At 36.9% G+C, this 24,471-nt stretch overlaps 9 protein-coding genes across 9 annotated transcripts; 5 read left to right on the forward strand and 4 right to left on the reverse strand.

Annotated features, from left to right (window-relative positions):
* The first annotated feature begins 1,790 nt into the window (after positions 1–1,790).
* Positions 1,791–3,979, forward strand: PHYBLDRAFT_179665 (hypothetical protein). The gene is made up of 2 exons (XM_018438189.1): positions 1,791–2,014; positions 2,115–3,979. The coding sequence occupies exons 1-2, from the start codon at positions 1,806–1,808 to the stop codon at positions 3,451–3,453; spliced, it is 1,548 nt and encodes a 515-aa protein (XP_018296751.1). The 5' UTR covers positions 1,791–1,805; the 3' UTR covers positions 3,454–3,979.
* A 1,969-nt stretch (positions 3,980–5,948) lies between these two features.
* PHYBLDRAFT_163805 (hypothetical protein) lies at positions 5,949–6,736 on the reverse strand (the record flags this gene model as incomplete). Its single annotated transcript, XM_018434872.1, has 4 exons — positions 5,949–6,081; positions 6,133–6,194; positions 6,324–6,406; positions 6,679–6,736. 4 exons carry the CDS (start codon positions 6,734–6,736, stop codon positions 5,949–5,951), a joined length of 336 nt encoding a protein of 111 aa, XP_018296752.1.
* A 343-nt stretch (positions 6,737–7,079) lies between these two features.
* On the reverse strand, positions 7,080–9,483 carry PHYBLDRAFT_122100 (hypothetical protein). The gene is made up of 7 exons (XM_018428850.1): positions 9,441–9,483; positions 9,258–9,323; positions 9,125–9,190; positions 8,397–8,898; positions 8,219–8,296; positions 7,284–8,133; positions 7,080–7,206 (listed from the first exon to the last, which is right to left on the reverse strand). The coding sequence occupies exons 1-7, from the start codon at positions 9,441–9,443 to the stop codon at positions 7,191–7,193; spliced, it is 1,581 nt and encodes a 526-aa protein (XP_018296753.1). The 5' UTR covers positions 9,444–9,483; the 3' UTR covers positions 7,080–7,190.
* Positions 9,484–9,986: 503 nt separating this feature from the next.
* PHYBLDRAFT_154443 (apses-type HTH transcription regulator) lies at positions 9,987–12,058 on the reverse strand (the record flags this gene model as incomplete). The annotated part of the gene is made up of 2 exons (XM_018433326.1): positions 9,987–11,731; positions 11,833–12,058. The coding sequence occupies 2 exons, from the start codon at positions 12,056–12,058 to the stop codon at positions 9,987–9,989; spliced, it is 1,971 nt and encodes a 656-aa protein (XP_018296754.1).
* Positions 12,059–12,256: 198 nt separating this feature from the next.
* PHYBLDRAFT_122104 (hypothetical protein) lies at positions 12,257–13,758 on the forward strand. Its single transcript, XM_018428851.1, has 5 exons — positions 12,257–12,418; positions 12,560–12,643; positions 12,737–12,888; positions 12,989–13,226; positions 13,343–13,758. Exons 1-5 carry the CDS (start codon positions 12,331–12,333, stop codon positions 13,474–13,476), a joined length of 696 nt encoding a protein of 231 aa, XP_018296755.1. The 5' UTR covers positions 12,257–12,330; the 3' UTR covers positions 13,477–13,758.
* An 863-nt stretch (positions 13,759–14,621) lies between these two features.
* Positions 14,622–15,759, forward strand: PHYBLDRAFT_163809 (hypothetical protein; the record flags this gene model as incomplete). The annotated part of the gene is made up of 2 exons (XM_018434873.1): positions 14,622–15,418; positions 15,471–15,759. 2 exons carry the CDS (start codon positions 14,622–14,624, stop codon positions 15,757–15,759), a joined length of 1,086 nt encoding a protein of 361 aa, XP_018296756.1.
* Positions 15,760–18,630: 2,871 nt separating this feature from the next.
* On the forward strand, positions 18,631–20,188 carry PHYBLDRAFT_29684 (secreted aspartyl protease; the record flags this gene model as incomplete). Its single annotated transcript, XM_018439953.1, has 4 exons — positions 18,631–18,955; positions 19,022–19,393; positions 19,466–19,540; positions 19,637–20,188. The coding sequence occupies 4 exons, from the start codon at positions 18,631–18,633 to the stop codon at positions 20,029–20,031; spliced, it is 1,167 nt and encodes a 388-aa protein (XP_018296757.1). The 3' UTR covers positions 20,032–20,188.
* A 365-nt stretch (positions 20,189–20,553) lies between these two features.
* On the reverse strand, positions 20,554–22,164 carry PHYBLDRAFT_130873 (hypothetical protein). The gene is made up of 4 exons (XM_018429390.1): positions 21,798–22,164; positions 21,372–21,743; positions 21,219–21,293; positions 20,554–21,166 (listed from the first exon to the last, which is right to left on the reverse strand). The coding sequence occupies exons 1-4, from the start codon at positions 22,135–22,137 to the stop codon at positions 20,772–20,774; spliced, it is 1,182 nt and encodes a 393-aa protein (XP_018296758.1). The 5' UTR covers positions 22,138–22,164; the 3' UTR covers positions 20,554–20,771.
* A 1,887-nt stretch (positions 22,165–24,051) lies between these two features.
* On the forward strand, positions 24,052–24,303 carry PHYBLDRAFT_140776 (hypothetical protein; the record flags this gene model as incomplete). The annotated part of the gene is made up of 2 exons (XM_018430457.1): positions 24,052–24,146; positions 24,174–24,303. The coding sequence occupies 2 exons, from the start codon at positions 24,052–24,054 to the stop codon at positions 24,301–24,303; spliced, it is 225 nt and encodes a 74-aa protein (XP_018296759.1).
* Between the last annotated feature and the right edge of the window lie 168 nt (positions 24,304–24,471).

The raw sequence follows: 24,471 nt of genomic DNA on the forward strand, positions 1-24,471 counted from the left end.
AAAATTCCCGCCTTTGCTATTTCTTTGAAGGGTATCCACCTGACCCTCCCGTCTTAACCTTTGCTTTCCCTCTCCCATTCATCCAGAAGATTACTGTAAAAGGCTTTAATATGTTTCTTCTAGTAAGATGGTCAAAGCGTCCCATATTTTCCAGTTCTTGCAGTAATAACCATAGTTTAATAAAAATAAAATAAAATAAAATAAAATAAAATAAAAAATATATATGCAAAAAATTAATACATAAATAAGAGCATGGATTCTCAATCCTTCTTTCTCTCTCTTTACCCCAGATAAACTTTCTTTACAGTCAATCACTAACCCAAAAGTAAAAATATAATAGTAAAAATAAAAAGCAATATCTCGGCTATTTTCATACCGTCTTTTTTTTCCCTTTCCTTCATTCCCCCGTGTAAGACGACCAATAGGCGATTTAAGTTCAAACGCTGTACATGTGGAGACTATATCTATTTCTCTACTGTTGTGGCTTTTTTGTTTTTTTTTAGCTGTTGGTTTTCTGGGGAAGGAAACAGTATCAGATTGATAAACAAAATGTGCTACGTCTCATATAATAGGGTGTCCAATCCAAGCACAGTGTGATGATTGTGTGAGTTACCATGGTGAAAAATAATAATAAATAAGTTTTCCAACCCTGGTCCAGTGTATTCCGCGCAGCCCCGCCTATTTTAATTGGTCGCTGAAAGATACGGAATGGTGCGGGCAAATTTCCCGTGCCACGTTTGTGAACCTTATCAAAATGCAAGTATTTTTAAGTACGTCGAAAGGTTTTGGCTAGATTTAAGAGCCACTCTCCCCCTTCTTTATTTCAGGAACGAACAAATCAAAGGTCATCTTCTCCAATTCATATATATATATATATATATACGTTTTTATAGTAGAGATCGAATACAGACAGTTTTATTTCGGTCACACCTACCAGGGGGGGGGGGGGGGGGGGGGTTACTTTTATATCCCAAATTCAGGTTTGTCTTTTCTTCTTCTCATGAACCGAAGAATATCATTAGTGTAAAGAATAAACACAAACCGTAAAGCTTTATAAAACAAATAAGCTAGATAGCTAGCTAACAATTCCTAGCTGAATCCTGGTGTTAATTGAATCCTAATTCTGGGATTCTATTTAATAAACTTTGGTCTCTTGTCATTACCACATCATCGCCAACTATAAAACAAAACCGATTTATAGATTCATATACATACATACATACATACATAATTAACTACGTTTTTTTTTTGTTTCTCCTGCTTTGAAATCCGTTCCAAACTGCGTAACTGAGCTGAGCTTTAAATCCTCTCAACTCGTTCTTACTAAATAAAGAACGATTGATGATGACAGTGATGAACTTGTAATACAATTTTTTTTAAAAAGAAATTAAAGAAAAAAGAAGACCAAGACCAAGAGCAACACTTGACGATCGTAAATTGTAAGCTGTAACTTGTATACATAGTGTTCCTAGGTTAAAGTCTCAAGATACTTAGGCCGCCATTAGTTCTTAATCAAATTTACTTCTTTTCAGAGACATAAAGGGTGGATAATTTAACAACAAATAACTCTAAAACAAATTACCATCTTTTTGAAAGTCAAAATTGAGTAGTCCAAAGGACCTTGACAAGCCAATAAAAACTTTTCAAGGCACACTGTCTAATTTTGCTGAGTTTATCTCATAACCTGACAAAAGAATACACAAAAAAAAAGAGCGGCTTCATTTTTTCCTCTTTTTATAAAAGGGCCCTTGACTGTCTGACCAATAACTTTTTATTCCTCTCTTTCTCACTTACACACACACAACATGAATTCCAAAGACGCCAAGTTACGACCCTTTGTCGTACTCTGCGTAATCATCGCAAGTTTTGGTGCTTTGAACAGTGGTTTCAATACTAGTGCCCTGAATATCCCAGGCAATTCAGTCAAAAACTGTCCCGGAGTAGAACCCGGTGTTGTTACATATTATCCCAATTCTTCCCTTCCTCAATGTATTCCTATGGGAGACTGGATTTGGTAAGTGACTTTACAAACATACAAAAAATAAAGAATAGGAAAAATCAGCGGGAAATTCATCGACTTACATTTCTTTTATATATATATTTTTTTTATATAGGGGTGTAGCCACTGGTATGTTTGCTGTCGGTGGTCTTGTAGGCGCAATGATCTCCGGCCCTGCTTCAGAAAAATTGGGCCGTCGTGATTCTATGCTTGTCCTCAATATATCCTTCTTCATCGGTGCCGTCCTTCTCTCTACTTGCACAACAAGTGCCCAGTTCGCCATCGGCCGTATTTTTGTTGGTATTGGATCAGGTTTCATGACCGTCGTAATTTCAATGTACATTGCCGAAATTTCTCCCCCTGCGTATCGTGGTGCCCTTGGTTCTTTCCTTCAGCTCTTTATGACCATCGGTATTCTCATCATCGAATGTATCAGTATTGGTCTCTCATCTGCTATCGGATGGCGTATCATCACTGTTATTACCATCGTACCCGCTATTATTCAAATGATCTGTTTACCTTTCTGCCCTCGCTCCCCTCGTTGGTTGATCAACCAGAACCGTATCGACGAAGCCCGCACACAGCTCCTTCGTCTGCGCAACGGAGATATCGAAGAAGAATTTACTGACATGATTCTTGGTCTCACCAAGGGCGGAGGAAAGAAGACCCCTGTTGCTGTCGACGGATCTACTTCTAATGATGCTGACAAAGATTCCGCTACCTCTGGATTCGATAACACCCGTCATGAAGCCTCCAACGAGCCTTTCGAAGGAGAAGTTAGTCTGTCCTTCTTACAAGTCATGTCCATTCCTGTTCTTGCCTTGTTGACCATGAAGATGATGGTTGTTCACGCCTCTTCCCAGATCTCTGGTATCAACGCCGTCATGTACTATTCCACCGATATTTTCGAAATCTCATTCGGCGACACTGCCAAATACGTTACCCTTGGTGTTTCTGCCCTTAATGTCTGTATGACATTTGTCGGTCTTGCTCTTGTTGATCGTCTCGGTCGTAAGATGCTCCTGTTGATTTCTGCCGTCGGCATGTGCGTCTTTGCTGTTGTTATGACCATCTCCCTTATCTACACCGTCTCAGCTCTCCAGGTTGTTTGCATCATGATGTTCGTTGCCTCTTACGCTGTTGGCTTGGGTATGATTCCCTTTATTATCACTGCTGAAGTATACCCCACCTATGCTGTCGGTGCCGCCTCTTCCGCTGCCTTGGTTATCAACTGGTTGTGTAACTTTATCATTGGTCTTGTATTCCCTGCTCTCCAGAGTGCTTGTGGCGCCTATGTCTTCTTGATCTTTGCTGGTATCTGTCTCTGTATTGCAATCTTCATCTTCTTCTTTGTGCCCGAAACAAAGCGCAAGTCTATTGAGCAGCTAGGCCAAGAACTCGGATGGGCCAACCTCGATCTTGAGACTCTCTTGGCCAAGAAAGAAAAGAACTAAGGCCAAATGTCTTTATTCTTCTTACTTTTATTTTATTTTTATTTTATTTTTTAACTCTCACGCACGCATTACCTTTCTCTATTTACATTTTTCTCTTGAAGAAAAAGAGAATTCCCGTTTTTTATAATTAGTACTCTCATACCGGTAAAAGCCATTTCACCTTCTACCTTTCTATTTCTTGTTAGTTGACTGAATTATCGTCTTCTTCAAGCTCTGTATCTTTTTCCCTTATTCAGCATTGAAACAAATGCTACAATGTAAATTACTTATTTCCTAGTTTATTTTATTTTGCTTTACGACCTTGTCAATAGAGTTTCTTTCAAACCAAATACATTTTTTTTTCTCTATCTCTGTAAATCAAAAGCTTATTTCAGCTGTATTATAATATAATGTTGATATTGAATCTAATATGTCTGGCCTTTGTACAATGTAACATTTGATTTCTTCTTCTATGTTTCTCAGTCTTTAAATTCATTTTACTATCAACGTTTTCTTCAGAGAAAATTAAAGTATATTCCAAAACCTCAAAGTTTATATTTAATTTACACTGTATTTAACAAGACTCGGCTTTAAAGTAAAAGAGCATTGTGCTTATTACCTATGTGTCTATTAGCTCTTTTTTTCTCTAGTAGACATCTGTGGAACATTTGACTATGACAAATAAGCCAGAAAAAGTTTCAAGTCTATCAAATTCTCATAAGACAGTTGTCCCTGAGGTTTTTTTTTGGTAATATCTGGTTGTAATCCCATAGACACGACAGTACGGAACACAATTAATTAAATACAAGAATGGTTAAAGAAGGTGTGCTATGAAAACCAAAACATTCAAAGTCATCTAGTTAATGTTTTCAATACAACAGCACACACAGTTGAAAGCAACCATGCTTTCTTTTGGAATTTTCAGCCTAATATTAAAGTCGATTCAATATTAGGCAAGAAAAGAGTTTTGTGAGATAGAGTCTTTATCATGAGATGAACTGTCAGTTTTTCACTAAGATACAGTATAAATACGACAGGGATTACATATTAGTCTTCTGTTTGTCTTTCTAAAAATGTAATTGTGGCCCAAACTGAAGAAAAATTCGAGTGTGAAAATATTGTTTTTTTTTGTAAAGAGGTGTTTGAGTCCAGAATGGTAGAAATGATAATTGTAGAAGATTTAGTTAATTATTTATTTTTGTAAGGAGCAATCGAAGTTTAGGGTTCTATTGTGAGAATCACTATGGAGAGGATTTAATGCTGTATGAAGATAAAGCAATGGTTCTTTAAAGTCACATAATATTATTGCAAATATTACTAGACAAACTTAGAAATAATATTGCAAACCATGATTAAAGTAACAAGTCTTTTTGGTTTGTTCGATTCTACCATTTCGTTACAATAAAATATATAATTATTTTTGTTTGATCCAATAAGAGTATATTTTAATTTGTTTTACTGATGAAGTATTGTTTGACTTTTGTAAATAACAGCATAATGTTTAAACTTGATATTGAGACAGGCTTATTTTCTTTTAGTTTCTAGATAAATAGGGATTACTTTGTAGACTTACTATGTAAAAGAATTTAAACTACCCTTTCGGGCAAAACCGTTATCTGTACAGCAATTTCTCTTGTGAATAGCACGGGTCTGATATGACCTTTTCAGATCGAAAGAGGGGGGGTACTGAACATCTTTTTGGATATATTGATATTTCTATCCTACAGTATACTGTAGGAATACTTTCAAATCGAAAGTTTTATTGGGGCAAGCTCTTTCGTGCTACACGTAGACTTAGATAACATATAAGTTACTTTGCTTATAAAACATTCGTAGATGTATATTATTGCTGACTTGAATGAATTGCTTCTGGTTCTGATTTCGCCGTGTAGAATTGATGTTGGACCAGAGAGTATTCTTCTTATTGTTGGGGTAGTATCTTTTCCCTCCGTTCCGTCCCCAAAGACAACCAACGGCACTTATTGTGAGTTCTTGAATGTTGTCCTACACCATCTTTAAACCTTCTTTCTTTTTCGATCTTGCTTTTGTAATTGATCCTATTGATCCTTCTTTTTTCTCTCCGTCCTGATTTTTCTAAGCCTTGTTGTTTTCGTCTTGTTATATTCTTTCTTTTTTAAGCTTATAAAGAAATCTGAAAGCAACACCATGTCCACCAGTTTGTATATTGTAGCCGAAAAATACCAACCATTTTATTTAGGCCAAAAGATCTTTTTATACTAAAAGCTAGTGCGGATGCCTTAATATCTGCTTAATGTCTAGCTATATTCTTTTGAGGACTTTTTACCTTTTATACTTGAGTTTCTTTTTAAAGCTGAAAACAGTATTAAACGGTTTAATATTTGCTTCATAATAATTGATAACACTTACTTTTGTTAGTAATTGTAAATATTTGTTGTTGATAATGATATGATGCCAATATAGAGAACGCTATGAAGTGAGTACAAAGTTATATGTCATTTTCTTAGTGCTATTATTCCCTGTTTTGCATATTCTCTCTATATTGGTAAGGGCAAAAAGAACCCTAGAACAGGTATAAAACTGGCAGGAAAAGGAGCAATATTGACTACAGTAGGAGTTAAGGCCACCTTCTCTTTGAGAGTGGTACGAATATCAAGTATTTGGGTTTTGCTATTAGTATCAGCCAGGTTAAATATATTAGATCAAATAAGCGAACCTTACATTAAATAATTCCAAAAGTAGTCTTTAGCAATTCTCTTGATTAGTATTGACTTTTGGGATCTCTATTATAATAGCCATCAGTATTATTTAATCGCCTTCGCTTTATCTTTTTCTTTTTGTGTTGGGTCCTTTTTCCTTTTCTTCGGCTACACCGTATTGATTTTTATTATGCGATTTATTTATGTGAATACCCTTATGTTGCTTGCATTGATAACTTTTCTTATATGGCCTATACCAACGTTTCTGATTTCCAAAATAAAATACTCTTCAATCCCTATAAATTTGCAAAAAAAACCTGTCTCATAAAATATCGTTTATTTCTATTTGCGAGGTGATATTGGCTAATATATATATATATATATGGACTTGATTAGTTTTGTCTCAAAAAGTATCTCAATATTAAATAGGTTTATTATTTAAAAAATCTAAGTCTCCTCAATCTCAAGTAGAAAAACTGTGGTCGTAGTAGTAGGAAAAAAAAATCAAAACTCTTCAGATGATAGACCAATAGAGAAAGCATGATTTTAAAATATAGCTGTCACTTACAGTCACATGTATTAAAATGACAAAATGAACTGTAACGGCTCTGTAATGTCAAAATCATGAACTTTTGAAAGAAAAGATACTTGGAGATATGAATATTTATTATTGATCACAGCGCATATATTTTTTACACATACACTCACATAGAATTCATTTTGCTTTTTTAATATAATCTATTATATATATACAAAATATATGTATGGAATGTTTAGAAGTTCTCAAAAAACAAGTCTCCTTGAATAAATAGCTGGATATAAAAAATCGGGATGTTTGACCGTTTGTCACACTTGCCACTAAACACTATGAGCTTTGTCACCAAAACGTTACCGTATTGAAAAAATAAATGCTTAATTTTATCCTCTCACTTCTCCTACTCATATCAGTACATAGATGTATTTTATTTTAAAAAAGAAGACGGGTAAACAAACTTTTTTTATTTATTTATTTTTTCACATAAGAACCATAGTTTTTGTTTTGTTTATTTTATTTAATGGGTAATTTGTACAAGAATCTATTTATCCTTGTCTTTGACTACAAAAAAGTACACCGTTGAATTAGTTCAAATTTTTCATATAATATACACCACCCACACATTTAAGGACACTTACCGAGGAGCGCATCGAATGATATTATCAACTCTGAGGATCATTTCTGCTGCCTCAGATGCAGACAACAATACCTGTTTCTTGAGTTTGAAAGATTCGGTGATACCAAGAACTCTGACATCGGAAACCTTGCCGTTAACCATATCCAGACCACTTGTAGACTTTCCTTCGTAGTGAGCAGCTCTGAGCTGGGCGACGAGTTCGGAAGAATCGAAACCAGCATTGTCGGCCAGGATAGTGGGCATCTGGCGGAGTGCCTTGGCAAAGGATTCAGCAGCAATAGCCTTCTTACCAGCAGTCTTGGCAGCGACCTCATCAACAGCCTTGGACATCAACATCTCGGAACAACCACCACCCAACACAGTGCGGGGCTCTTTGACAGTTTGAGAAAGGACAGAAAGAGCGTCATGAAGAGAACGCTCGGCCTCATCCAACAGCTGTTGAGTAGCACCACGAAGCACGATAGTGCATGCCTCACCAGCAGCAACACCAGAGAATTTGATGAGCTTATCTTCACCGATGATAATCTCCTCAATCAAGTCACAGTGACCAAGCTGGACAAGTTCAGGGTGGTCGAAAGTTGAAGCAATCTCACCACCGGTTACGAGAGCCAAACGCTCAACACCCTCAAAGTCTGCATGTTCAATAGTAGCAACACCAGCATCAGCAAGAAGCTGCTCAGGCCAGTTGTAGATCAACTGACGGTTCACGAAGCAGTTGACACCGTGAGCCTTGATCTTGTCAACCTTGACCTTCATCTTGTTACGTTCGGCACGTTCCAACTCAGCAAGCTTGCCAGTAGCATCAACACGAACACGGGCACCAAAAACCTTGATTTTATCGGTATCCATAGCTAGATTAGAGTACACCCACAACTTTATTAGTCTTGCTTCTCTCGCTTTTATTTTCGTATATTTCTTAAAGAAAATGAGACTTACGGGTGTTGGCAATCAAGATAGTGGCGTTTTCAATACGCTTGGGGCAGTTGACACCAATCTTCTTGTCAAGAATGAAGCCTGTTGACACGATTTTTTTTGTTCCAATACATCAGTCAGTCCATTTGTTATTATGTTCATCGTATTTCTACAAATCAAATATATCATCCGATCATTTTACCTTCATCAAGGTAAGAATCCATAAGCTTTCCTCCGGGCTTCTTAATGATTTGAATATGTTCGAGGTTGGTGGATCCCTTGAGACGAAGGACGGCATCGACAGCCAATTTAGAGAAGTATTCTTTGTCTTGAGACAAAACCTTTGAACTCAAAGTGGTCTTAGCAATGTTAATCAAATCCTCGCGGAAGGCAGCCTTGTCCTTGCTGTGATCAATTGCACTCTTCTCAAGAACATTGTAAGCAGCAGCAGATGCAAGACGGTAACCTTCAATGATGGTCTGGGGGTGAATACGCTGGTTGACCAGACGTTCAGCCTCACGCAACAACTCGGCAGCCAAAACACAAACGGAAGTGGTACCATCACCAACTTCATCATCTTGAACCTTGGAGATGTTCACAAGAACCTTTGCAGCAGCATTGTCCAGAGCAATGGACTTTAAGATGGTGGCACCATCGTTTGTCACCAAGATTTCACCTGTAGTAGCAGATTGCAAGATTTTGTCCTTTTAATATAAAAATAAACATAATAATAAGTATTATTATTATTATTTTAAAAAAATATGAGATGAGATGAGTTGTCAGATTTGTAATACGTAACCAAAAAATCTACATCTTAAATCGCACAACCATTTTCTTTCTATTCCTTTTATGTTTCTCCTTTACCCAATCCTGATAAAGGAGACTTTGATTTGAAGAAATATATATATATATATATAATATGATGCTTACCATGCCCTTGGGACCCAATGTGCTCTTTACAAGATCACCGACAGCGATCGCACCAATGAAAGATGACTAAGTTGTATTTACTGTTAGGGATGATGCTCTAGAGCAAAATGTATCAAATATAAAAGGGTTTTACCAAACGAGCGTTCTCAGCCTTCTCCTCGCTGGCCTGATCCTGGAAGATCTGTACTGGTGCTAAAGACTGTGATGACAAGAGCACAAATAATATAGGAAGGGAAAAAAGTGTTAAATAAGGATGATGAGGTGATGTTTAGGGTTTATAGGGTCCTTGATGCGTGAAAAGCTTAATAAACCTTACCATCTTAACTTAGATGATGAAGACAAGCTGTCAAAAAAATATGAAAAAAGATGAACGCGTTTGAAATTTTTGCTTGGGTAGTTACTCAAAGCGGAAAATGTGACGTCGATAATGTATGCCTCATGGCAACCATGAAAGCACGTTCACGGTTGCCCCTTTCCTTCAACACTCACGGACCTTGGAAGTTTGGATTTATACTCTTGAGGATTTTATATTTTTGTGGGCCACAATAAAACTTGTAGGAATAAGTTAAAAAAATAAAATAAAGTATTTAGCTGTACAATTACACGCCTGGATATACCAAGTGAAGGAAGATAAGAAATATAAAGTAAAAAGAAAAGAAAATGAAGAATCCCAAAGGGTTCAAGAATGAAAGAAATAAAGATTAATAAGGAATACTATACAAGAAAATAAGCAAGATATAAAGATATAGATATAAAGGAATTAATAAAAAAGATATATATATAGATATAGATATATATAAAGGATTGGGAGTTTTTGTTTTTTCTTCTAAAGATCTTTTGTTTTTGCTTGTTTTTTGTTTTGTTAAGCTGCAGCTTCGTCAAAAGAAGCAAGTAGTGGTAGGAGCATTACATCTACATTTTCATAAGCTACATTGCAGCACATCGAAATTAGCCTCTTGTATTCCTGGTATCGCTTCTCTGGCCTTTCAGATTTGAGACTCATAAGCTCGTCAACCTTGGCCTGTCTCGCCTTCTGAAGTTTCACAAATTGAGACAAGAGCTGAGCCTTTTTGTGTTTTAATGTGGGTACATCTGTTGTAGTCAAAGGAGCCTGCATGGATTCTGTAGTTTGGACAAGTCTATTTAGCTTCTTCTTCTGGACATACTGTGTAAGTTTGCGCAACTGGTGAGCTAGCTGGGTTGCTTGGATCTCCGTCTGGGCCAGCAGGACTGGGTCTGCTTCAGTGTGATCCAGCACGTGTTGTGTGCCGACCAGTCTCTTGTGAACCAAGTCAAGCTCGGTCTTCTTTTCTTTAAGATCCTGCTCTTTTTGTACTAACTCACGCTCGTAGCTACTTGCAAATCCATCAAATAACTGCGAGACAGCCGGAACAGAGCGATCATTGGCCAGAATAAATTTAAACATCGATTCAACCTTTTGGCGCAGACGAGTACGAGCAGCCATTTCAGTTCCAGAAGAATGCGGCGAGGACTGATCACCATCCTGGTGGCTGTGGCTGTTACGGGTCGATTCACGCTCGATTTCCATCAAGTAATCTTGGGACGTCATACCTTCTTCATTGGCAATCTCTGTACTTGCTCCTGCGTCTACTAATAGGCGAATAAGTTTTTTGTTGCCTATACGCGAAGCAATCGTCAATGCAGTATCGCCATAAACATCCTGTACATTAAGAATAGAAATCAACTCGGATCGATTATAAGCAAGCTTGTCAATAAGGCAGTCCATATAATAACGTGATGCATGGACCTTTCCCTTCCAGCTGGCTGTGGATGCCACATGGTGGAATACAGTTTGATCCTTCTTATCAATATTAAAGATGGTTTTTTGTAAAAGATCGAGTAAAAGTTGGAACGACTTTGTGTCAAAATTATTGGTGAAGAGGACACTACGCATGAGAGCAGTTTGGCCCTTGTAATTGACCCGATAAATATCTGCCCCTTGATCTATAAGTAGCTTCACTATTTGAATGCGACCAATGGCAGCTGCCCAGTGAAGGCTGGTGTGCCCCTCCTCATCAATAATCACATTCACATCGAGATCGCGTGGTGGGTGAAGTAAGAATGAGGGAGGTCCCTGAGTCTCGGACACAAAGTAGCGCAGCAGTCTTTGTGCGTATGTTCTCTCCACGCCCTCCTCTTCTTCACTATCCTCCAGCGCTTCTTCTACAGCTGCTCTTGGTCGTTTTGTGCGAGAAGATTGTGTGGGAGGTAGAAGGTGGTTGGAAGTACTGTTATTTGCATGGCTGGTACTTTCTTCGTTGAAAGTATTATCACGAACCATGGTTGAGCGAAACAAGGGAGATGGTGAAGGTGAGCCTGTCTCAAGTGAGATGGGTGGGTCATGGTCATGCAAATCACTGTACTGAGATGAAATGTCGCCTTCTGATACGTCTTCTTCGAGGCGTTTGGCTCGCTTTCGGCGGGTCTCACGAGGTTTCCGAGGGCGTACGGTAGCAGCTGTGACATGTTTGGGAGCAAGTGGGGGACTTTCATTGCCTTTAACAAACTGTAGGATAGGTTGAAGGAGATGGTCTACTTGGTATTGCTGGGCAAGGGTGACGCCTCGAATAAAGGGAACCCAGGTGCCTAGAAAATAATCATATATCAGTTGGTATGTTTTTATTTATTTATTTAGTTTATTTCCATTATGATATAGCTATCATATTAATGTAAATAGGAATATTTACCTTGATATTTTCCGTAACCACCCTGAACCTTTTCATGAAGACCTGTCTGCACTTCTCTCTCGAGGATGCGGGTTCGCTGAGGCTTGTCGAAATCAGCCACTTTTAGGATCTGAGTCGCATTAAGGTATGAATCCGAACGGCGTCGCATAACTGCAATGCCCTTGCACAGCATTTCATACACGGGAACGCCAGAATAGGTGGCTTTAAATATCTGTGGTTGGGACATGTATAGAATAAAGGAAGAGAAGAGTGTAATTGAAGGTGCCCTTGGCCGGTGCATGAAATTCACTTATTTTTTTGCGTTTATTTTTTTTTTTGCGGTCGCAAAGGCACGTGCCTCGGTTCTCTCTGTCTGTCTTCACCTGTCTTTTTTTTTGGTTCATCCCCTTTCTCTCTCTCTCTTTTTCTCTCTTTCTCTTTCTCTCTTTCTCTTGTCTTTCTATATTTTTTTTTGGTTTTTCTTTGTTATCTTTGCCTATTGTAAACTTACTCATCTAAATGTCATCTGATGCTGAGTCCCCCTCCGTGAACCACACACCTTCTACTCTACCTGGAAAGGCCAGTCAGGTTAAACTTGTTTTACTCGGTAAGCCCGGCACAATATGCCTATGACATTTAGTTTATTTGCAATACAGCGGGCAAAAAATTCATTTTCTGCAGGTTATCTTGCCGTTTGATTTTTATTAATTTATTTATTCCTTAATATCTATATACCCGGCTGTCAAAGGCGAATCTGCTGTAGGAAAATCTAGTCTTGTATTGCGCTTTGTTAACCGAGAATATGTCGATAACAGAGAACCTACGATTGGAGGTACATCTGAAATGGATGTTCTTTTGCGAGCAATGGTGGTGGACTGACACTTTTTTTTATTTTCTTTTTTTTTGTGCACAAAAACAAAAATAGCTGCCTTCCTAACCCAAAAATGTCATTTGAATGACCGGTCGATCAAATTCGAAATCTGGGATACAGCTGGTCAAGAGCGTTTCCACTCTCTTGCACCAATGTACTATAGAAACGCTCAGGCTGCTGTAGTTGTTTACGATATTACGAAATCAGTGAGTATAAAGGCAATATTTTGCTGAAAATATACATAAATAGGTCAAAGTACGTGTTTGAGTTTACAATGGCGTGTTTGTTGTGTATGGTTATTATTAGGCAACACTCGAAAAGGCTAAATCATGGGTCAAGGAACTCCAACGTCAAGCTCATCCTGAAATTGTAATCGCCTTGATTGGTAACAAACTCGATCTTGTCCAGGGCGAGCCTGAGAGTGAATGTCTCCGACAAGTTAATAAGGAAGATGCTCAGGCCTATGCTCATGAAGCTGGTCTTTTATTCTTTGAAACAAGCGCAAAATCGTCTGAAAACGTCGACCTTGTATTTGCTGGGATTGGTAAATTTCAGCATATTTCTTTTCTACAAAGAATCACATCCTGTATCTTGACGTACACTAACGATTAATTATCTTATTTCCTTTATGTGTGTCTGTGTGTGCCTGTGTACCGATAGCCAAAGATATCCCGCTCGAACACATAGTGATGCAGGGCCGAGGTGCCCACTCAACTCGTGGAGGTAATCTCAATGGTAGAGTTGACCTTAACCAGCAAGTATCTGGCTCAGGATCTAGCCGCTGTGCCTGCTGAGTGATTTCAACGCTGAGCAAGAAACATAAAACGCTAAGCCAAAAAAATACCCATCTTCCATGAATCAAGAAGTATCCCCCATCCCTGTTTACCTTCCATTTTTAATCACCCCTTCTTTATTTTTCTATACATAAAAATTCATTAATTCGAGTACTCGAGCCTTTTATCTGATATGTCAAGTTTTCACAAATATTCAAATCATGTTATTTTACACAATCATATTATTTAATACAAACACCCTAAAATTCAATACATAAACCAATAAAGCCAATAAATCAATAGAGAAATTGCGATGTGATTATCATTATTATAATTGTAAAAGTCATTTGATTCAGACATGGCTCTTATACTCATGCTCAACTTTGGCATGTACAACAAAATAAATAACAACTTTCCCACATTTTGTTTGGGTCATTCTTGCACGAAATTAATATCTTTCGCACCTCAACCCCTCTTTTCTAGGGCTTAGATTATTAGTATTATTATTATTTTTAGTTTCCCTGCCTGAAATTCTCATTCTGCAATTCATGGTAATTAGAGCTTGATGACCTTCTCCTGTAAATCCCATTGCCATCTTGTGGACCATTGCATTGAAATGACTGAACAAATAAAAAGGATATGAGAATTCACTATTCCGAATAGCCTCCGTTCTTCTCCGCTTTCTTTACACTTTTCCAACCTGCTTTAAATCACTCTTTATTCTATGAGTAAATGAGTGTAGGGCATATATTTGTCTGGATAACCCAACTACCCACACAATAAATACAAATGTATTGCTAGTAAATTTATTCAATTTATCACTAACTAGCATTAATTTATATACAATTACTGGACAAATAGCATTAACCTCTCAATAATTAACAGTTTGGAAGCATTATGTTCTCTATAACGTATATTATTGGAAAGTTTTATTTACTATATTTCCAAAAAAATTCTGTATAGTTAAAAAAATAAAATAAAAGCAAAGCCTTATCTATAAGATCAGCTCTAGCGATTTGGCGTTATCGCTTCTGCTGCTCCTTCGGCTGCTGCTTCTGCTGCTGCTCCTTCACTCTTTTTGATTGGTCAAAATTTCATCCATTTTAAGAAAATAAAGCCTCCTGATTTTAAGGCCCTTCTCCATTCACGACAATCATTATTTTTCAATGACGACCAAAGTTATTCTGGATCTTGTTTCTCAATTTAAGGCCGACAATGAGAAAGCATTTTGTATATTAATGTCAGCAGTAAAGGGGCTTACTGAAAAGGTCGAGTCTCTCCAACAAGACAATTTTAATCTCAAGGCAGATTTAAATGCCCTTCGCAAAGAAATCTCTTATAGTAAACCAAATTTTATAAATGATTCAATCGATGATCGCCTTGCTGTCCACAAAGAATACGGCATTTTTACTGGCATGGACTTCCCTGTCAGATTTCAGTTTGAACCAAAAAAACCGGATGGTCAAAAGATGAAATTTAGCTGGGCTATTTACCACCAACTTATTAAAGACGTCCTTGGACCAGCTTCCTCTAAACTGCTGGATAGTGGCATAGAAGCTTGCACAAAGAGTGTTAAGGATGGAAGGCTGATCTGTGTGGTTAAAGAAATAGTGTGTAAAGAACATGATATTCCTTTATCTACTATGTGGGGAGCCCTCTCAGCTGAGGCGCAGAACAGCGCGATTCTTCATTTAGAGGAAATGTCCTCTCCCCATTTGCCACTACGTGTATGCATTAGCAACTGGGGCGCTAAGCTTCTCTTAAGCAAGTACTGGAATTACGAGCCAAGAACCGCCAAAAAAGTCTATAGCGAGACCAACGCATCTACTACTTCACCCAACGAAGGTATATGTACATTATGCATGCAAGTACAACGATGGCCTATTAAGTCTAATATAGCCTATTTAGAACCAATTTCTGTTTATAATACCACCTCCTACCTGCCACAGTACCCACATATTAGGTAATTCCAATAATTGTATCAACAGCCAAAGCTTATAATTTATGCAAAGTAGCAATGATGTTGACGTGTATATGGAGGTTATGCAACACAACTTTGACCAGGGAGAACATCCGTTAAATTATCCTGCAAACGACTTGTTAGAGCATGTACAAAAGAAAAAGAGAGAAAATCCGCTGGTAACGTACAGTGGTAAGTTCCATTGGGTCTTCAAATTGTACTGCACTAAACCTGTCGCATTTGAAACAGAATATGATTTACCACATCCAATAGCTGCCCCTACTCGAAAACAGCGTTCAGACAAGGGAAAAAAACGTGGGGCCAACAAATGTATTCAAGCCTAAGGGGATCGAATTACGGATAAGCCATTGAGGCTTAAGATTGTACCTGTGCGTAAATATAAACAACTGTATACCCTGTCGAATGCTATTTAGCTGCATTCTAGCTTAACACTAGGAAGTGAAATCTGACTTTGACTATTATTTTGGTCAATTTGGGATTGATAAATCAATGCCGCCAAAAAGAGCTAAGGTGGGGTCGAAATAGTACCCTGTTTTCCTAGTGTGGCTCAGAGCAACCACTGAAATCAATAGTATATTTGGCTTTGAACAAGAGAGAGAGATATATATATAAGAGTCAGTGTGAGTATCTCGGTGTAATACATAATCATGAAAAACATGGCTTAATGATGGTAAAAACGCTTTTATCATTTTAGCTTATGTTAGTAAAATCAATGTGTAGAAAATTTTATATTGCAAGCCATTCAATCCACAAGACAACTTAAGTAAAGAGAAATAAAGAAAAATATTAAATAAACTTTTGGACGATCTCATATAAGAATAATTGTAATAACAATATCCTGAAAAAATTATAACGAGAATTATATGTCTGTGCGTATAAAATTGTTAGATTCGTGAATAGTAAATGCGAGACGGTTTTAACTCATACAAGACGTAAAATTAAAGTTAATAAGACTGTATTGAGATGACAGGTAATAAGTATATATCTCTTTTATATTCAACTTGGTTCAAACCAATGGTTATAGTTTGTGAGGTGCAAATAATCTAGCTCTTTGTTCCTTTAAAATAAAAAGTATTGGCCAGAAATAGGCACAAAGTCTCGTATAGTAAATTTTTGCTAGAAAAAACCTTGGTCAAAACCACGTATCCTCAACAACACAAGTATATATAATATAGCTAAGAGCTGTAGTCGTACGATAAGCAAGGCTTAAAAAAAAACTAATATTACATTAAACATATCACTCGATTAAAGGTAGAAATTACAATAGCTTCAGATGTACAATTAATAGAATATTATTTTCAAGACGCAAAATATGATATTCTACTCTTTTTTTTACTAGAAATGAGTCAATACCCTATTATTGATCAATAAAAGCTTCTTGTACTGGACCAAGTACTCGTCTAGCATCTTATTTATATTTAGATTTCCATTGTAATGATAGCAATTCAGATATCTCTTCAAGATATGCAGCAAAAAGTTTCCAAGGAACTTTTAGGGAAAGTAGAATACGTTGAATACACTTTAATATATTAAAAATTATAATCTCATTTATTTCTTCTTTATTTATAAAGGCCGAGATTGAGGAAGAATTAGATGCGTACCCGTATTTTTTTGGGCTAAAACGTGTATCCTATCTATACATTTTTCATATAGCTCTACCTTAAACAAAAAGGTGGATATATACGAGAGAAAATTAGTATTTATACCCCAATAATCAATATACTTATAATACATATTACTATTATTATTAAATATGCATGTTTGTTTTTGGAATATACCAAAAATCACAGTAAAATATTAGTGGGCTAAAAAGCTTATAAGAAGTGTGTCTTTGCTGAATATGATTAAAAGTTCGACAGATACCCTGGTTGTTCGCAATTAACTTTATTCATATATTAGCATAATTAGACTATAATTGAAGCTTAATGACCCATAGAAATGTTTCAAATCAATCATATATAATTTTGCCAGTCTAAAACATATAGCTGTATTTGACACATGGCATCGCGTCTTTTATAGCAAAGATATCTAACTAAAAAAGCCGCTAGAAAATCGTTGTTCAATTATTTCACTCAAAATACACGTATCGAAAATAAGACCAAGCGATCTAAACACTCTGTGCGTGTCAATTGTCATTTGAGGGAACTACATGCGAGAGCTAGCCATTTTATTTTAAGGATACCTTAAGCAAGTGAGGATGACTTAAAGTAAAATTTCACGACTTTTGTGTATCATAAATAATTATTTAGGATGATGCCAAATCTAATTATGCGGCAACAACTGGAGGGCCTATTGTTTATTGTTTTAAATAGCCATTTGATGATCTCCTTCTCTCGTTTTGCGCCCTTATTTTATTTTTATTTTTATTTTCTGTTCCCTTGCACTCACACTTTCTCAGTAGTACTAATGGTGTAACGGATCGACGGATGGTACACAATATCCGGGGATTTGAAAGGATTAAATATTCTTCCTAAAACGGAAAATTATCTCGATGCTCAAATATCTGACAACAAAATACATGTTACACAGTTGCCATAACTATTCTTTCTCGGATATCAAGGAAGAATCAACCCAAAGTAAAAATAGCACTTATTGTATAGTGTGTCTAGGGTTTAAAGGTTTAATATTGGAAATAGCAATACTTAGAATATTATATTATTACCTTCGTTCTGGGAGACAGTGTGATATTAAGATAAAATTATTTTCATAACAATATATGATGCAGTAATGACAATAAATATGGTCAGTATTGCTTTTGGATCGGAAACCGAATGCCTATCGAGGAAAAAGAAAAAGAAAATAAAATAAACGTATGCCTCTACAAGAGTAGGACTTTAAGAGAGTCTCTTTGAATAGTCTCGATCCATAAAAGCTACTAGTTACCAGAGACCCCTCCTTTCTGGCTTAACCATAAAATGCTTGGTGTAGAATGATAATATGCTAGTTTGCTATAGCTCATGCAGGGTTGTTAGTTCAGGCACAGACTAGTAAACAAATCAAGCCAAGAAAACTAACAAATTACCTGGTATTTGGAGAAACATGAGAACATGGCAAATATAGATATATATGTATATAAAGTATTTAAATTGTGGAAACACACATTAAAGTCAGTTCTTACCCACCTTCCTCTCCCTTTCATTTTCTCTTTCCCTCCCAGCCACTCCTTTCGCTCACCTTACAATCCTTTGGCTGTTATGAAGTTAACAGCAAGCATAGCCACTCTTTTAGCGGTCACCTTATTTACCATCACAGATGCCGCCTCTACCTCAAAAGCTAAACCTCTCCACTTCAATCTCGACGCCAATCCTTCGTATCGTCGTAATGCTACTCGTTCCGTCCTAAGAGCTCGTGGAAAGTACGCCAGTCATTTGACCGGCTTAACAGAGTTCTCTCGCCCAGGAGCTGTTGCTATGGCCGACTACGAAAATGATATCGAGTACTACGGCAATGTTAAGGTCGGAACTCCAGCCCAAACTCTTAAATTGAACTTCGACACAGGATCTGCTGATCTTTGGTTTGGTAATATATATACTTATACGTCTATGAGTAACCATTAACAAATATATATACTTTATTTTTTTTTAGCTTCTACTCTTTGTTCAAACTGTGGAAGCAAGCACAAAAAATTCAACCCAAAAAAGTCAAAGACCTATAAAAAAGACAGCACCAAATGGTCAATTGGCTACGGAGATGGATCTTCTGCTAGCGGTACTATGGCCTATGATACTGTTAATCTTGGTGGAATTTCCATCAAGAAGCAAGGCATAGGACTCGCTCAGAGAGAATCTTCCGCCTTTGTTTCTGATCCCGTTGATGGTCTGCTTGGCCTTGCCTTTAACAGTATAATCACTGCCGAAAACTTCAAGACTCCTATGGATAATATGATCTCTCAAAAGCTTATCAAGAGTCCTATATTCAGTGTCTATCTCGGAAAACAAGCTAAGAAAGGTGGAGGTGGTAAGTTTAATAAGGAACCTAATACTATTATACAGCGCACAAATTCTGAATATTATTTTATTTATTTATTAGAATTCCTCTTTGGTGCTTATAACTCTGCACATGTTGGTGGCAAGTTAACTACTGTTCCTGTTGACAAATCCCAAGGTAAAAAAAAAAGAAGAAAGGCAAAAAATCTTGTTATTTACATCTACCCAAATAATGTGATTGTCAAATCTAAAACCAAATGTATTTTTCATCTAGGCTTTTGGGATATCAAGATCAGCAAAATGACTGCTGGAAAGTCTAGTATTGGATCCTTCAGAGGTATCATTGATACCGGAACCACTCTTTTGCTGTTTACCGATGAAATGGCCGCAAAGGTTGCCAAGGGCTACGGTGCCAAGGACAATGGGGACGGTACTTACACGATTAATTGCGACCCTAAGAAGCTTTCTCCTCTCGTCATGACCATCAATGGAGCTAAATTCCAAATTCCCGCCGCCGACCTTGTGTTTGATAAGATAGGCAATACTTGTTACGCCGGTTTTGGATACGCTGGTCTTGACTTTGCTATTCTCGGGGATGTCTTTATCAAGAACAACTATATCATCTTTAACCAGAAAGTACCTAATGTCCGCATCGCACCTGTCAAATAAACAATATCAGCACCCGAAAAACTCTGTTAATTTTCTTTTTCTTTGATATTATTCATTCGCTTTTGTAATAAAATAGCTAAAGTTAATATTAAAGCAATAATCTTATTCATATATATGAAAATATAACAGCATTTAGAGTATAATCTTTATGATTAAGTAAAAATCTCGTTTTTATGAAAAATACCTAGTTCAGGGTTTAAAGAATTTTCTTTAAGTGAAAAAAAGTGACGATAATATCATATACATATATAGTTCTAACACTAAAGACAAAGAAGCTGATTAAGCACTTTTTTCTACTATATATACAAAGCAGAATTGCAGGCATGTGGAAGAAAATCTGATATTATTGCCTTTAATACGGACTTTTGGATTGGTTATTTTTGAATATAATTACAAGGAGATAACTAGAATATTATTAATAGTATAAAGTATATTGTTTTTCTTTCTTTAAAAGATTAAGTCAAAAACCATTTGAGCTTATAATGTATCAAACAAAGCAAAAATCTCTGACATGGTTTCTTTGTAATAGTGATCATTTATTAGCAGAAGAAAAAGGAATATAGTTACATGTAACAAATAAATAAAATAAAATAAATAAATAAATAAATAAATAAATAAATAAATAAATAAATAAAGGATATAAGAATCTCAATATGCTAAAGAGTATCATCAAAAAATAATATTATCAGTTAATGTCTCCTGGGAAGCAGGAATATATTGAGATAGCTCGAAAAAGCTGCTTATTTGACGGGAGCAATCTGGAGCTGGGGGACGGCTTGGTTGAAAACAACATAGTTGTTCTTGATAAAGACATCTCCGAGGATAGCAAAGTCCATATCAGCATAACCAAAGCCAGCAATGCAAGTGGAACCATCTTGCTCAAACACAAGGTCAGAGGCAGGAACACTGAACTTGGCACCGTTAATAGTGAATACCAAAGGAGAGAAGCTAGAGGTATCGCACTTGATGGTGTAAGTACCATCGTAGTTGTCGGTGGCACCGTAAGCCTTGGCGACCTTGGCGGCGACAGTGTTGGTGAGGATGAGGAGGGTGGTTCCGGTGTCGACAATACCGCTGAAGCTTCCCAAGCTGCTTGAGCCGGCAGTGAGACCACTGACACTAATGCTCCAGAAACCTGAAATGCTGTTAGTATATTTACCTCTAATATTAAGTTTTTATACTATTACCATCTGATTTATCAACAGGGACGGTTGTCAAGGTTCCACCAACATGGGCAGCGTTGTAGCCACCAAAAACGTACTCTATTAAAATCGAAGGATCATGTGAGCTAATAATCATTTATGGCAACATATGTGCGTACTGACATGTTTCTGTATTACCTCCGACATTAGTAGTGCTAGATTTTCCAAGGTAAACACCAAAGATAGGCTGGCTGATCAGACCCTGGCTGATCAAGTTGTCCATAGGGGTCTTGACACCAGAGGCAGTGATGATGGAATCGAAGGCAAGTCCGAGAAGACCATCAACAGGGTCGCTTTGGAAAGAGCTAGATTCCTTCTTGGCAAGCTCAATACCTTGATTAGTGATTGAGAGACCACCAAGGTTGACTGTGTCATAGCCAACAGTTCCACTGGCAGAGGATCCATCACCGTAGCTGATGGACCAGGTCTTGGTGCTGGATACGTAAGTGCTGGACTTGGCAGAGTTGTACTTGGTTTGACCAGATCCGCAAGAGGTGCAGAGAGTAGAAGCTACGCAAAATTGTTAGAAGCTGTCTATTATACCAGAAGTTTTATTTTATTTACCAAACCAGAGATCAGCAGAGCCAGTATCAAAGTCAAGCTTGAGAGACTGAGGAGGAGTTCCGACCTGAACGGTACCATAGTACTCAACATCACCCTCATAATCAACCATAGGAATGGTTCCAGTAGCAAAGGTAGTTGGGTCGTTGGAGAATCTGGCATACTTTCCCCTGGCCTTCAAGATGGCACGAGTAGCATTGGGCTTGAAGCTAGGGTTGCTGGTAAGAGTGAAGGTATGGGTTTTGTCAACTGGGACAGTAGAGACACCGACAGCAGGGGCAGCCTTAACAGCGGAGAAGGAGGCAATTGCCAAGAGAGCAGCAATGCTAGCAGAGAGCTTCATTGTTAAAGAGAAAGAAAGAGGATGAAGAGGATGTTTAGTGAAGATAATTTTTAACTGAAGGGGTAGCAGATGTACCTTTTATACTTTTTTTTTTGCTTCTCACAATTTATTATAGGTGTTGGATACACCGACTTGTAGACCTTTGCTTTGTACAAACATTATACCATTCAGATGTACACATAGTATTGCGCAATTCATCAACGTTCATTAAATTTGATAGAGACTAGCGTAGTAGATATCAATTGATCGAGATTCATGCACTAAAATTAGAATATATGTGTAATGTAACTCGAATATGTATCCATCTTTAGTTATGTCTTCTTTTGGTCAATATCGCTGTTTTGGTAACAGATCTTATTAATCTCACGGGTAATTAAAAGACGCGCCCTGGGAGCAGACTATGTATTATAGTGAGCTATTTTACACAAGGATTTTCTTTTGGAAAAAAACATTTGGGTACAATCTATAAGACCCTCTGTTTTATGAAGCCCTAAAGATTATTATATTTCACGCCATTCCGCTCGATTATTTTGATATCGTAAATGCTTTGCTCCGACATATCTAAATGGCCATGGTTACATTTGATACTCTACATATTTGTGCACCCAAAGTTTCACAGTCACCATCTCGTTGGTATCATATATTTCACTATTCTCGGATTAAATAACCCAAATAAAGTGAAATAATCCAAGCTTGTCTACCTATCATACGTTCAGATGTACAATATGCTCTTGTGTACATTTAATATATTTACTTACTCTTTTCCGCATTTAGTTATGTTCCCGCATTTGTAGATTCATTTCCATCTAATAGCACAATCTGAGCCAAGCGTTTTTTATTATACTTTATTTTCCCGAGAACCGGATGTTATTTTGGATACCCAAAGCCAAATGAGACATAACTGTGGTTCCAACAAAGGTTCAATTACCTTGAAAAGGAACAATAATAATAAAACCATCTCGGTGTAGACAGAGATCTATATTAAGGAGGGCGTTCTATATTCCGAGCAGCAATCTTACAGGGACGACATTTTCAGGATGGGGCATTATCTTTTTTTTGCTGGACAAATTTACCGTGACTACCTGTCCGACGCCCGGTATCTTTTCTCCAATCCTTCAGAGCGAAACGGTGTGTTATGAAATTCTTAATTCAATATTTAAACATTAAATCTTTTCTATTGTATACTCATGTCATAAGAGCTATTATTTAATTGTATTGGGAGAATACTATTTTTCTCGGAGATAACAAAGAAAGTACTTTGCTCATTGCAAGTTATCAATTAAAAATCATGATGTTAATAAGTACTTTTAAGAAACGCTAATCCTAGGGAGACGACATTTTGATTTTACCAGACCATAATTCGTGACTTGTTTTCCGGCATCAAGTAATTACATCTGGTCCCTAATGATTCATACTTACCTTAATAAAGCTACTTTAATACGAAAAGATAATAGCTTTGGCCAAGCGTAAAGGCACCATATTAAGTGTGTAATTTTATACATACATATCTACATTATATGTATACGTAATTTGATATATGGAAAGTATAATAAAATAGCTGCCTATCATTACACTTTAAGACGTTATAATCTAATACGAAAATATCGTCTCCCACACTCATTTGTCTGAGTTTATACTTTGGCCAAAACGTCGTCTCCCGAAAGGCACAACTTTTCGTATCTTACCCATTGAAAACAAGATCTTTGATTTGAATTTCTTTACTAAATACTATACTGAACTTATACTATCCTTTAATTTAATAAATATTACCTTTCTTTAATCTGTACTTAAGATAAAAAATAATAAAAGTTGCCAAATCTTCTTTAAAAAAGAAAAACCGTGTTGCAAAAATGCCTGAGGATAAATATAGTTTAATACATCACGCAGGTTATAAAGCATATCTAATAATTAGTTATGTTTATGGATACTCCTGCTATTCTCACGTTTAATTACCCTCTCCTCCCCTCCTCTCCACAGTCGGACAAGGTCTGCAATACCACTGTGTCCTCGTATATTATTTTGAGATGCACTCTCAGTGCAATATGGGAAGCTCACTTCCAATATGTATTCAACGATATCCCCTTTGTCAGCAACCGAATTGCTGCCATTGCAGTTTCGCACATTCGAAGACTCGAACTAGAAGAATTTCTTAGAAGAGCGACTTAATTTTTTAACTTCCTCGGTTTTGGGTGGACAGTTCATTCAATAAACAATACAAAAAATGTAATTTATATTTTTTCAAAAACTTTCATAATGGATATAATGGTAATGAAGCCTTGTATGCCTGAAAAAAGTTTGCATAACAGTTAAGCTAATATTCCTTTACAAAATTCA

This window comes from Phycomyces blakesleeanus, assembly GCF_001638985.1.
Source record: "Phycomyces blakesleeanus NRRL 1555(-) unplaced genomic scaffold PHYBLscaffold_3, whole genome shotgun sequence".
NCBI classification, from domain to species: domain Eukaryota; kingdom Fungi; phylum Mucoromycota; class Mucoromycetes; order Mucorales; family Phycomycetaceae; genus Phycomyces; species Phycomyces blakesleeanus.

Excerpts from the sequence above, each read along its gene's own strand:
- PHYBLDRAFT_179665 (XM_018438189.1), top strand. The coding sequence starts at position 1,806 with ATGAATTCCAAAGACGCCAAGTTACGACCCTTTGTCGTACTCTGCGTA. Across the intron at positions 2,015-2,114 it reads CCTATGGGAGACTGGATTTG|GGGTGTAGCCACTGGTATGT; the intron begins GTAAGTGACTTT and ends TTTTTTATATAG.
- PHYBLDRAFT_122100 (XM_018428850.1), bottom strand. Across the intron at positions 9,191-9,257 it reads AGGCTGAGAACGCTCGTTTG|TCATCTTTCATTGGTGCGAT; the intron begins GTAAAACCCTTT and ends AATACAACTTAG. Across the intron at positions 8,297-8,396 it reads GGATTCTTACCTTGATGAAG|GCTTCATTCTTGACAAGAAG; the intron begins GTAAAATGATCG and ends TCGTGTCAACAG.
- PHYBLDRAFT_122104 (XM_018428851.1), top strand. The coding sequence starts at position 12,331 with ATGTCATCTGATGCTGAGTCCCCCTCCGTGAACCACACACCTTCTACT. Across the intron at positions 12,644-12,736 it reads CAGAGAACCTACGATTGGAG|CTGCCTTCCTAACCCAAAAA; the intron begins GTACATCTGAAA and ends AAACAAAAATAG. Across the intron at positions 12,889-12,988 it reads TTTACGATATTACGAAATCA|GCAACACTCGAAAAGGCTAA; the intron begins GTGAGTATAAAG and ends GGTTATTATTAG.
- PHYBLDRAFT_130873 (XM_018429390.1), bottom strand. The coding sequence starts at position 22,137 with ATGAAGCTCTCTGCTAGCATTGCTGCTCTCTTGGCAATTGCCTCCTTC. Across the intron at positions 21,294-21,371 it reads TAGCACTACTAATGTCGGAG|AGTACGTTTTTGGTGGCTAC; the intron begins GTAATACAGAAA and ends CGATTTTAATAG. Across the intron at positions 21,167-21,218 it reads CCCTGTTGATAAATCAGATG|GTTTCTGGAGCATTAGTGTC; the intron begins GTAATAGTATAA and ends ACAGCATTTCAG.